This window comes from Brienomyrus brachyistius, chromosome 2 (assembly GCF_023856365.1).
Source record: "Brienomyrus brachyistius isolate T26 chromosome 2, BBRACH_0.4, whole genome shotgun sequence".
In the NCBI taxonomy this organism is placed as follows: domain Eukaryota; kingdom Metazoa; phylum Chordata; class Actinopteri; order Osteoglossiformes; family Mormyridae; genus Brienomyrus; species Brienomyrus brachyistius.
In genome coordinates, this window is record NC_064534.1 from 2697381 (window position 1) to 2710879 (window position 13499).

Genomic DNA, 13499 nt, shown 5'->3' on the forward strand with positions numbered 1-13499 from the left:
CAAATCGCTTCACTGCCTCCCAGTCTTTGTTGTTTTTTTTAACATGTATTTTGGCAGCTGAGATTTTATTTTATCAACTCGGATCACGCTCAGCTTAACTGCGAATTCGAGTTAAACCGTGAGATTCCAGACGTCACTTCTGTTCTGTCAAAACTGTGAAGGCAGTCACAGATCCTGGGCAGACACTAAAAAGAGAAACTAAGCAAACAAACGGCAAAAACAAACGGACTTTTTTGCCTTTTGCCTTGGTGTCCATTTAAGCAGGAGAGAAAAAACAAGCCATTAATGGCTTATAAATAAAATACATTTACTTAAAGTACATCTTGGACCCTGGAAATAGCGTGTTTTTTTAAACAACAAATAAAGAATAATGAATGAAGAAAAAGAGCTGGAAGGACATGTGAGGTTTCAAATTGTAACATCATTTTATAAGAAAATTCCAGAAAAAATATATATATTATATTGAAAGATAATTCCATTCACCACACGATTCCTTACTTGTCAGATGATGAATATTCAAAGGAAATTGTATTAAAACCACCATGACCAGGAAAGTGGCCCTTTTATCTTCTGATAAATTTCACCCACTGACATCACCAGCAGGGTACAGAGGGTAAAATTCACACACTTTTACAGATCATCCAAATATTAAATGTTGAACATCTGCCACATTTTTTTTCTAAGTGTCTACCAGAAAGCCGTTTGGTAAATGTATACCATATATTCCTGGAAGGCCATATTTACACTAAAATCACCACATCTTAACACTGTCCTGTTCTGAGTCCTCTGCGTCATAAGCCTTTGGTGTTTTGGAAAGAAAACACCGCAACAGTGTCAGAGGGAGACGCGAGGAACCACAATGGTGGCCAACAATGATGCCCATTCCAACACTAAGTAAGTAAGTAAGTAAGTAAATAAATAAATAAATGTTCAAAATTTATACTGCGGTAAGTATAGCGAACAAGATGAGCAATGGTCATATTGCGACTGACAATCCCCCCCCCTCCCCATTGGAGACAGGTGTAACACGAAAGGTGTACCATCAGAAAAAACCGAGACCCGGCTCACTGCTGTGTGCTAGGCAGCTACGCACCCCCCCTCCATGGGGGGGCACATTAGCGGCACACAGGATTATGCTGATCCTGTTATTCGTACACAGGGTCATATGCTTCTGCTTTCACCTCAAATGGGCCTCGCTGTGCTGGACAACATTCCCCTTCCTCACGGGGAATATGAGCCCTTGGCTGCAAAACCCCTATGGCCACACAACCGTCCACCCCCCCACACACCCCCCCACATGGCCACACAGCTGTCCACCCCCCACATGTCCACACAGCGACTTGATTCCCAGAGTATCGATCCTCGGTCCGCCGGCCATGAGCGATGACGGCTCCTAGAGACCCCCTTACCTTATTATGCTAATTGAGTCTCGTTTAGTTCCTGTACATTTGATCTTACCCTGCATTAATAACTCCAGCAGGATGTTTGATCGGTATCTGAGGCTCTGCCAATGATTCTGCTTCCTCGCAGATGACTCCACACACACTGTTCCAAACTTATTTAAAGCTAAAAGGACCCTTCCATCCATCTAACTGCCTCACAGGAAAGTGCCCCAGACTGGAGTCCATCCAAGGCCACACAGAACACAAGGCCAGGGTACAAGCTAGGATGCCAGACAAGTTAAACCCGCAAGGAAAACTCACGACACAACTCACTGTACATTTCCTGCAGCTCCACTGCAGCCTGCACCCCCCCCCCCCCCCCATCACGTTCCCTTTTTGCATGCTTCGCAGTCCATTTGTGGTTTATGTCAAAATGGTCACAAATGGAACAACTTAGAAATAATCACATGAAGGCAAAGTTACCCAGAGACCTCCTAGAAACTTGCATTGGATACATAAAGCAGAGATTAACACACTAACACACACATACTTAAAAGCCTCTCTAATCAGCTGATTACCCATAGGTGTCCTGAGCGAATGCCTGATTAAAGCTGTTTTTTTCAGATGTGTCCTTTTATGACGCAGTTCTTCAAAATGGCCCATGTATCAAAATACCCAAATTGATGATCATGTGATTCAACAGCCCGTCATTAGCTTAGAGGCAAGAACATGGACAGCTGGCCACGCTGCTCTATCCTCTCGCTCTTCAGCCCCTGCCCCCGAAAGCGGCTGCACAAATGTGACCAGCAAGGCAGAGTCCCAGAAGTGGGAGCCATTCATGGGAATAAGAGCATAACGAGGGGGGGGTATGCAGTGTGCAGCAGCTCACCCCCAGGCCCCAGGAGGGGGTATTTGACGTCTGGCGAGGAGGGACGACCAATAAATGAGTAAAGCAGTGGTTAGACCATGGCTGCTGGAGGGGATTAGCTGCAAACGGCGGAGCGAAGCATGATCCCAATTCTTGGTGTCAGGCTGTTTATTATATTACCAACCAACCGAGGCTTTGGAAGATCATCACAACATGATTTATGCAAGCATGTCAGTCTTGTTCTGTGGCCGGAACGCCAGCATTTTCTCCAGCTCACTGTTCTTTTGCCGTTAATGTTATTTTACACTTCCCTGTCGGTCTTCATATCCCATGTGTGTATGGGTACATATATATGTGTGCGTATATATATACACACAGACACATATATCTATACACATATATATATACATATCTATACACACACACACACACTCCCAGAGGACTTCCAATGACCTAAAGAAACAGTATCACTTTCTGACATGCATACACGTCTGTGGTTTTAATTCAGTGTCTGGCATATTTAGCACATGGGTGTGCGTCGCATGGAGGAATGACTGTGGTCGACGTAACTCAAACAAAGAATGTTGGTATTTAGTTTCCCAAGCTACGGAACCAGCTACGCATTTGTCAAGGTGAGGCTGGTATTACAGGGTTTAAGAAACCGACATTACTTAAAGATATACAGTCACTGGCCACTTTATTAGGTACACTAGTTAGTATGGGGTTGGAGCACCTTTTACCTTCAGAACTGCCTCAGTTCTTCATGGCGTATATTCACCAAGGTGCTTGAAACATTCCTCAGAGACTTTGGTCCATGTTGACATGATGGCATCACAGAGCTGCTGCAGATCTGTCAGCCGCACCTTCATGATGCGACTCTCCCGTTCCACCACATCCCACAGGTGCTCTATTGGACTGAGGGACTGGATCTGGTGACTGTGGAGGCCATCTGAGTGCAGTGATCTCATGGTCGTGTTCAAGAAACCAGTCCGAGGTGGTATGAGCTGTGTGACATGGTGTCTTATCCTGCTGGAAGTAGCCTTTAGTAGCTGGGTGCACTGTGGTCATGAAGGGATGGACATGGTCAGCAGCAGTACTCAGGTAGGCTGGCACTAAAGGGCCCAAAGGGTGACAAGAAAATAACCCCCCCCCCCATTACAGCACAGCCCCCAGCCTGACTTGTTGATACAAGGCAGGATGGATCAGTGCTTTCATGTAGTCGCTAAAATCCGACCCTTATATCTGAATGTCGCAGCAGAAATCAAGTCTCATTTGAACATGCAGTTTTTCAAATCTTCCGTTGTCCAATTTCGGTGACCCCATGCCCACTGTAGCCTCAGATTCCAGGTCGTAGCTGACAGGAGTGGCCACTAGTTAGATCTGCTGCTGCTGTAGCCCATCTGCTTCAAGGTTCAACATGTTGTGCATTCAGAGATTCTCTGCTGCATACTTTGCATGTAATGAGTGGTTATTTGAGTTACTGTTGCCTTTCTATCATCTTGAACCAGTCTGGCCATTCATTTCTGACCTCTGCTATGACGAAGGCATTTTCACCCAGAGACCCGCTGCTCACTGGATGATTTATTCTTTTCCAGCCCATTCTCTGTAAACCTTAGTGATGGTTGTGCAGCAAAATCCCAGTAGACACCATGCCACATTCAAAGTTACGTAATTCACCTTCCTTCCTCATTCTGATGTGTGACGTGAACATTAACTGAAGCTCCTGACCTGTATCTGAATGATCTATTACACTCTGCTGCTGACGTGATCAGATATTTGCTTCCATGAGCAGATTAACAAGTGTACCTAATAAAATGGCCAGTGAATGTATATTGTAGTTAAACGCAGATCATTTATATAAGTGCGATCCAAACATGCGTGTAAAGAATGTATAAGAGTATAGTATAGTATATAAATATATGCTTGCTGCTATAATTACGGGACAGGAGTTCAAACAGTTTGTGACACAAATTCTAGCTATAGTTAAAACAATAAACATTTTTCTAAGGGATATACCTGTTTTTACGTGAATGTGATTGAGTGCTACGGATATAGGCCAACTTATGAAGTTTTATTTGCGTTTTTTCTTCGTTAAATATAAAACTTATTGAAATGTGAATTTCTCTAAACTCCATTTTCAAAAATAAACCTGGATTATATGATAACAGCTATGTTCCATTTAATAATAATTAATAGCAGTAATATGACGATATTATTATCATTAATAAACAATGCTGTGCCCCCTGTGTTATTACATGCAGTGTTAGATCTCTGCCTTTTTCTTTACGACGCATAGGATGAAGCCCCTCACGGTGCTTCCAAATAATGCCCTCGTTTCTTAAAGCTCTCTATAATGAATGACTTCTAAATAATAAATAAACAAATAAATACATTAATGAGGTAAACAGGTGCGCGCGGAGCAGAGCGGGGACCGCAGGCAGGTGGATCACGTGCAGACTCGGTCCCGCGAAAGTTTGGGCTCGATCCCCCGCGCGGGACGCCGACCTCGAGGCGGCAGTCGGCGGTTTCGCGGCTCCAGTGGCGGCTTTGGCGGCTGCGCCTCTACGAAGCGGGCCCGCTGCCCTCCCAGCCATGAGCAGCTGCCTTTGCGTGAGGAGGAGGTGGGACGAAGCACCGCGGCTAGCAGTTAAGTCCGTCCGGCCGTACTGTGAGGCTGACGGCGCTGGCCTCAGGAGAGACACAGGAGGTTGTGAGAAAGTGCTTAAAACTGCCGCCGCTTTACTTTGACTCTGCGCCGACACCAGCTTATACAACTACTTGTAAAACCACGTGTACACGAATCCTTTTTTTAAAACTTAGCATTATAAATGCTTACAGTCCCTCGTAACTGGTTTATTTATGTCGCGTTAGCCAGCAAGCTATTGCTAGCGGCGCGCGGAGCTCGTTACTGTAGCAACAGTAGCACAACTGCGCAGCCCGGTGGTTTAGCTTAGCTTAGCGCCGCATGAGCGGATTAATATCTCCTGCAATTACCCTCACGTGTTGTTAGTTAGTCGCACGGCGTTTAAAATGATTTTCTTATTAAATAGTTGAAATGTCTCTCTGGCGGCTGCCTGGCATCCAAGATGCACGTGGAAGTCACTTTTAATTGACAAGCTTTGTTAGTAGCGTATTGCGTTTTTAGGTGTCATACCTTTAAATAAAACATGCCGAAAATATTTTCCCCCAAAGACATAAGGAGCGGCTGTATATTTTTCCCTGTTTTTAGCAGATGCAGTGCCGGTTTAAAATGCACCTTTAATCGGCATCTTCATCGCCTCCTTATCGGTTTGGCCTCATTTTGCTGGTGCCTTGGCAAGAAGTATCACATTTACCTGCGGTTTTTTTTCCTGCAGTTGCAAGCACTTAATTTTTTTGCCTGACCCACGAACAGAATTTTAAGCCTGATTTTAAATGGGGGTTCGGATCTGCTATTCGGAGCTGCTCCTGTGTGATGCTGGGGAATTTTAGTTCTACTTCACTAAACAGCCCGGAGCGCGACACCAGCCTTAATCGGAGCAGCCTTCGCGATCTCCGGCGTGTGCGTCGTTGTCCGCCGGCCTTTAGCAGGCGCTCTCCAAAGATCCTTTCACTTGTTGACATCTGGCAGATATTAACTGGGTTCCCCGGAGGGCTGATGTCCTGAATGGACAACACCGTGACCAGCAAGGTTATCCCGTGCCCTTTGGTAGACTGCCGCCGGCTGCCTTATTCGCATGCCTAAACAGTCTACTTTTGCACGGTTTTCTTTCCGTCTCCCGAGAGCTCCAAAAACCGTTCTCTCCGTGGAGGTTGTTTCACTTCAGCTTTTTTGTGCACACGGGGTTAAACTGCTTGACAGGTTTTCAAGATAAGTCTCCATTATTAGCACACTGCGAGTTTACTTTAGCCAACACTGACAGACTTCAATTTTCCAATAAAAGTCAGCTTGTAACGAAATGGCTTGTCACTGTTTCGGAAAATCCCGATTGATTAGTGTGCAAATTAACGCGAGAAAGTGATGGTTCTCCGTCTCTAAGTTAATTTGCTTTCCCCAAATAAGGCACCCCAACAAACTTTTGGCAAACGGAAAGACCTCTGCCACTCCAAGTCAACCCCGATTTAATAAACCCTAATTACAATAAATTCAGTAAACGTCTAGATTGAGCGCAGTAAACCGTGCCATTTAAATTATCTTTAAAATGCTTTAAAGATAATTTAATAATATGGCAAGGGAACGTCTGCGAGATCACTAATCTTCTCCACCGTTACTGAATGCGCATTAAGCCAAAGCGTCTTTGGACAGGAGCAGGCGGTCATAGATCTGCATTTAGGAGACCTCCTTGGAAATATGTGCCGCCCCAGCTTGTTATTCAGCCCCCGCACGTTAGTTTCTAATCGCCCGTAGCAGCTGGGCTGCCTGGTTGTTTGGGAAGCCGGGGCCGGGTCTTTCAAAGCTGCCGGTTTAGGCAGAACATTTTCCCTTTACTTTATGAGTAGGCTGCGAGGAACCGACTCCGCTCTGACTTTAATATATTCGGTGACGCTGTATGGAAATTGATGTTACGCTTTTATCGCATTAAATAACCAGCTTGTTTTTGATTAATACTCTCATAGATGCAGGTTTGGTGTAAATCTGTTGTTTCATTTTAAGGCATTCCTCCCCAAATGCAGACTTCTGCTATAAAGTTTAGGGTAATGTTTATTTCCTTGCGGATATAATAATGATTTATACAATATGTTCCGCTGGTTATGGTCACCTGTCAACTTAAAAATATTAATATTATTATCTGCTACTACAGGATTTAAGTTTGGCGGAGGGTGTCTGTTTCCTTCGTGTGGTTATTTACCTTTGTCCTGAGATGATATTTTGACGGAAGCCGTGTCATTCGTGAGGTTTGAGGAGACTGATAACGGGAAATACCCGAGTAATAATAGAGATTCATTACACCAGTTAAGCACTTAAACGGCGTGCTTGTGATGCATGTGAGACTTCTGTACAGTTGTAGGCTTATGATCTGTAAGCTTGAACAAAATGTAAAGGTGCGCCAGCTTCAGTTCGAGGCGCATTTCGTAGAATGTTGGGCTTTTCTTCGGAGGTAAGCGAAAGCAGCGCATAATTATTGAGGACGAGCACGGTGGTGTCTGGGGTATTAAAAGGCGTCGGGTTTCATTGCGTTAAGTCTGGGCTCAGCCGAATTGGACGCGGATAGGAGGGGAGTTCGTGACCCTGCGGCCGCGGTACAGCAGCCAACCGTAAACCCGCTGCGTGTTAACGGGAACTTGGCCTGAAACTGCAGGGCGATAAAACCGTGCAGGAGTCCACTGGCAGATCGCAGTGATGGTCATGATCTGGTATTAGTTCGGTTTTATTTTAAGTGATAGTCCTCCCCCCCCCCCAACTGGAGCTATAATAAAACACAACGAGTCAGTATTAGGGTGCAATCTCATGTAACGTGAGCTGAAGGTGAAAGTGGAGGGAGTAAGAAGAAACGCCAGTTCTGACTTCCAGAGGCTTTAAAGACCGCCGCCCGCTCGCAACCAAGTAATAAAATCTTTTTAATTTCTTTTTAATGGATGCACATCCAGCCAGAGAGGCGATGAGGAGCGCAGTGAGAGTGCGGCGCTGGGAAAGCCTTTCCGATCCAACGTGTTAGGGAATATGATTGTAATATGAAAAATATTGCTTAAAAAACTACTTAATGTGCAAACTTCGTTACCCCGCATGTTTTATGCTTTAAGGATGTTTAATTGTGTGGATAAGTATGGCTGTAAACCAAGAAAACTGACAGAATACTTCTCCCTGTGAAGCAGCTGGCTGGCATTGTGAAGTCCAACTTCAGAATTTAATTATTACTTTTATAAAGCGGCCAAGTGTGCAGCCTCACACCTCCGAGGCTGCTGGTTCAGTTCCTGCCTCTGGTTCTGTATGTGTGAAGCTTGCACAGGATTTCTCTGGGTACTCGAGGTGTCTCCCTCGGTGCAAAATATACAGTTAGATGAATTGCCCGTAGTGTGTTATTGTGGAAAGGCGATAGATGGATAGCTAGATGCTTTTTTGAACTCTGCTGCCCACAAGCTTGTCATCCTTCCAGCTCAGTTTATCCCATGATAGAGAAGTGCTGATATACATTTAAAAAAACATCGAAAATACCCACTGTTCCATGCTAAACAATGCACACTACCATCACTCATCTATACAATCTGGAATTCTATTGACCATAATGCCTTTACTGTTCCAGCGCGGTTTGAGACACACCCACATGTAGCATTCAGGTTTAATTCCAACACCATCCAGTTCCAGAGAAGGGGGCTACTTATTACCTTGTGCTAGAGCAAGCAATGTTCGTAAGATCCATATGGCTTCACCAATTACTGTTCCGTCCTTAGTAAGGGGGCAGTGTCACCATGTTTAGCGTTTTTGCAAAGATTAACATTCACCATGTAGTGTGTGGTATATATGATACAAATGAAAGCATTGGGGCTTGATTTTGAATTGCATGTTTGAAACACGTTTGTTTGAACCACAGATATTGCTCAGGTGTCTTTGATTATGCGGCAGCTGGACCTTGCTTCTGACTCGGAGGAGCTTGTTCTTCAGCTTTCTGGGAGTGACCTTGAGTTGCCAGCTGTGCATTGACTAACCCCACCATAAGTCTTCCTCCCGTGTTTGTTGAGAAGTGTTTCAAGCCCAATTCTGACCCCAGGGAATATGTTGGGTGTTTTTATTTTTTTTTGGGGGGGGGAACTAGGTTGGTTGACTCAGCCATTGTAGAAAGCAGACCTACCCCCTATTGTTTTTAGCTACCAACGGCCACCCGCTGCCTCTGTCCTCCATGCGCTGGTTCTGGTTTTAGCAGGAGAGAAACCCATAACGCATGAAGCTTGTGGCAGGAAAATGGCTTTTGTTTAATAAGCACTGAATCCTCTCGGGGTGGGTCTTCGGTGCTCCCCGACTCTAGTTGTGGAATAATCATGGGTTTTTTTGTCTTGTCCTTGAACATTGGGGACACGGCTTACTTTTAGGGAGCTTCCTGCATATGTAGTAGGGCCACGGAGCATCAAACAGGCTGACTGTCGCCTTAAATTTCGCTGAATAAATTACTGGCACTCTGGCAAGAGTAAAAATAAAAATTATATTACCTGAAATGGACTGTATAATGAAGGAGTTGCACAACTTAATAACAACTTAAGACAACTTAATAGTTCCCCTGCTGTAGGTTCATTTTCTCACTTTTAACTTCATTCTTTGTCTTGTCCTGTATATTTTTGGCTCAGAGGTTCTTTTCAAAGTTTGAGTTATTTTTGTCATTAATTTAATAGTGAAGATTCACGAGTTACGAGGGTGTGAATGAGCATACTCTGAAATGTCACCTTTTTTTTTTATGTAGACAGGTTCTGTTTTTTGTTAGTTGCTCTAATGGAAATAGATGGACTTGTGAATGTAAGAATGCAAACTGCTGGCTTTTATCTGTTTCCTTAAGATCTCGATCCTCACTAGCAGCATATGGCTGCCGTTTAGATACTTCCTATTTAGATATTCCCTTATGATACTGTTCCCAACATTTCCCATGTTTGACACCCAGCATAGGGGTTTTCGGTTTGGTTAGAGTGCTGACCGACTCGCCCCTACGTTTCAGAGCCCTGCCGCGATGCCAGAGGTGTGGGATCTGGCAGGGGCTCTTCCGGAAGTGTCCGTGAACCCCATAACTGGAGTCGGAGTGGTGGCCTCCCGCAAGCGCGCTCCATTTGGCTACTGCGTGGTGAGTACCATCGTCTCTTTGTGATCACTTGGCTGCTTCGCCGCGGTTTAATGAAACGACACGGCATTAATCAGGAGAATTATCATCTCGTCCCGTTTGAATCAAATGGCACGTAGCTGAAAACCGTCCAATTAACACAGTGTCGCGGGGATTCGCAGAGTGGGTTAGCCAGAACGGGAGTCTGGCGTTTCTGTGCCATCGTCCTGCTTTCATTTAACCACCCTCTCAGTTTGCCATGGCATTTTTTTGTAAAGTAAGAGGGAACTCTTTGTTTGGTTTTGTGCTCCGGAGAGAAACTGAGTGCCGTTGAGTGTGGGTTAGAAGAATTACACTGTAACCCAGAAATTTTAATTACCAAAGACTAAATACAGAGTATATGTCTTTTTATTGCAGGGGGGGGGGGGTTTGCTTTGTGGAGCACTGAACCTCCTCTGAGACCATCCTGAGAGATCTCCGGTTACGGGTCTCTTCCTGTCTGCCTCGAGTCCTTGTCCTCTGGGGGGGCGGGGGTTGCTTTGTTCACCACTTCTGAGTGCTTAGACGACCCCCAGTGCCATGAGGCAAGAAGCAGCGCCGCAGTTTTAGCAGTCCCAGTGTGAGAGCTATGATGGTGGGGGGGAGGGACTCAGCCTATGGATTTAGCTAAACACAGAGCAAACATGGAAACACAGAGCCAGCAGGGGGCTTCAGGGCAGCTCCTGCTTCTTTCCGTCTCTGATGTCACACTCCTGCGTCGCTTTTCACTCTGTGCTCTCTCTCTCACACTCCCTTCAGCGGCAGCTCCCTCCCACCCTTCTGTTTCGGTTCCCGGCGGGAGATGGCGTGGCATGTTGATGAAGTACCGCAGGCTGGTACCGGGAATCCGCTAAACGGCACATGGCACACTTAGGCAGAGAGGCATCCTCTCCGGATCCCTGCCCATCCCTCTTTCCACGCTGCCTTTCTGCTGAGGCCCCTTGCTGTCAGGGCCTGCGTATGCAGGCACAGCCGTGCACCACTTCATTTTTTAGGGCGATACCTCAGATTTTTTGGAATCCACACATGAAGGCCCCAGATGCAGATTTTGTTGAATTATTGTGAAACCTTTTTTGGGTTTTGCGTCCAGTGTGTAGATATTTGTGTTTCAAATATCTTTACAGCTTTTATTTTAAGATTCAGAATTAAGTGAATTAATTATAAATCTGTGTGTTTGTCTGTGTGTATATGTCTATATGCCTATATAAGGAACTTTAAGGCACAGAAAAAGCTCATTGGGTTTACAGATGTTTAGTAAGAAAGCTCACATACAGAAATGGGTTTGAGACTCTAACTGTTTGCCCTCAAATGCTGATTAAAGGACATATAACTTTGTGCTTTGAATCTGCATGTGGCAGAAATGACTGCTCAGATTAATCAGAGATGGTTGCTCGCCATGGCGTTTTACCCACTGATAAAATGACGCTGGGACCGCTCCTTTCATTGTGCCTCCATTGTGACATGGCGTTCCCTTCCGTGGTGCAGAGTGGGCCCCACGGGGACCAGGAATCAGCCCAGTTGAGGGACATCTAACACACCGACAGACCGCTCCACCATGGGAAATGGTGTGATTTTGAATGTACTGGAGTGTGTTGCATGTCACTATCCAAATGCATTATCATAAGTTGGTTTGAGTGATTGCAGAGCATGTGGGATTTGGGGCTCTCCCAACTTGGTGCCAGTCTGGGGAGCAGATTACCAGTAGTTTACCTTTCAACCCCACTGACCTGTGAGCTGCGACAGTCTTCATTGGCCTCCATGCTGACAGCAAACCCAACATACTTTCCCCAAAAAGCAGGGGGGCGTAACGTCCTGTCGTGTGGCGCGCCCCTCCTTCTCCCAACGGAAAGCCCACCAAGCATTTCCGACTCCGGTTGCTTGTTGCATTCCTCCTCTTCTCCGCATCCTAATCTTCATCCCAGGAGACCTCGTTACTGCGGATGCTGCTTTTGTTCAAAGTTTTCTTTTATTTTCTCTTTGCATTATTAATAACATGTCGGCCTCGTCTCTTCCACAGAAATAAAGTGCTGTTTATAATGAGATCAGCTCTAGGTGCGTTTAAATCCTCTCCTGTGTGGCATCTCTGATTACTACACAGGATGCCACTGTGCTGCTGTTCCACGGTAATTATAAATCCTCTGTATTGTGCATCAGTTCGCTGTTAATTATCACTGCTGCGTAGTGACCGCGAAGGGCCAGGAAGCGCTCTCGTGTCCTCCGGGTCCAGCAAAATGCACGACCACTTTAGTGGGCAGTATCGCCCCTGGGGAGAAAGTCCCACTAACTATTTATCCATGTCTAACTCTTTGGCAAGGTGTTCGTTGTTTGAAAAAAATGGCCAGCAGGGGATTTTCTGCAAACAGCTCATTTTACCAGTTTTCACTCGCATGTAAATAGCAGGAATAATGGCAGAAGAGTCTCTGAGGTTCTTCCAAAATGCGTTGGGTTTTGGTAGCGGTGGGACGAGAACCCAGAAAGCATCTCCCCCCCCCCCCCCCCCCCATTGAGGCCCCCCTCCCTCCAGACATGATGTCCCTAAGGGCCCTGCTGCAGCAGTGTGACACTCAGGTGCACCCCCACCCTCCCTTGACATTGGGTTTCGTGCGACTGTCCCCTTTGTCTCCTCTGACAGGATGGTGTGTACTGACCCGGAAAAGACGTCCAAAACGGGTTGTCTTGTACGGATTGAGAGTGGAGGGGGTTGGCGGGAGGGGTCGAGATGTACTGCCTCCTCCTGGGACCCATCTCAGACCTTGGATGCTTCCTCCTCCTCGCTCTCTCTTGCTCCCCATCTTCTCGCCGAGGGTTCTGCACGAGTCGTTGCCATGCTTTGTTTTTCTCCTGCAATCACCCTACCCTCCTCTGAGGTCATTCATCATTATTGTCAGATCCCTCACCGAAGCGGGGGGGGGATCAGAGTGGGGGCCCTGGTCCCTTATTTTGGGGTGGGGGTGCCCACCAACAGTATCATCTTCACCTTCACAATGGGAGATCATAGCTCTTTGCATATTGTCCCATAGGTGAGCTGGGTTTTGGGGGGAGGGGGGCTTCACTCGGCACCCCAGCTGGGCCGTGTCGTAGAGCTTGAGTAAGCGTGCAGTGATCTAGTACACCCCTGTATTCCAGTACCCTGGGACCAGCTGTCGGGCACCATTATGGAAGGGCAACTGAGCTGCTTTCTCCAACAGCTCTGCTGCGGCTCGCTACTACAGGGGGGTCCCTTATCTCGTATGCATATCTCTACATTACTGGCAGGTAATAGAGAGCGAACCTGCATCTGTCAAGGGTTAAATTGTCATAGAGCATGTGAGTTAAAGAAATTCACGATTTCATAAATCGTGTGTTGCCTTTTTAAATTGCTCTCGAAGAAGGCATGCACACCATGGCTGAGTTAATCATCTTAATTATGGCTCTTAATTATGCTTACGATTTTTCCCACTTGCATTCTTTTTAGGAGTTTTTGTTTGACGTGTTAGTTGGGCATTTCCTCTT

At 46.0% G+C, this 13499-nt stretch overlaps 1 protein-coding gene across 5 annotated transcripts in view; it reads left to right on the forward strand.

Annotated features, from left to right (window-relative positions):
• The first annotated feature begins 4564 nt into the window (after positions 1 to 4564).
• Positions 4565 to 13499, forward strand: part of LOC125714484 (multivesicular body subunit 12B-like) — a 44068-nt gene continuing 35133 nt past the window's right edge. The window contains exons 1-2 of one of the 5 annotated variants that reach the window (XM_048985171.1): positions 4565 to 4896; positions 9870 to 9992. In XM_048985171.1, coding sequence (XP_048841128.1) covers positions 4843 to 4896; positions 9870 to 9992 — 177 coding nt within the window. In that variant the 5' untranslated portion in view covers positions 4565 to 4842. Of the gene's footprint in view, positions 4897 to 4933; positions 4958 to 4998; positions 7775 to 9869; positions 9993 to 13499 lie in introns of those variants that run through there. The other 4 variants (XM_048985177.1, XM_048985143.1, XM_048985162.1 and 1 more) reach the window with 4 other exon arrangements.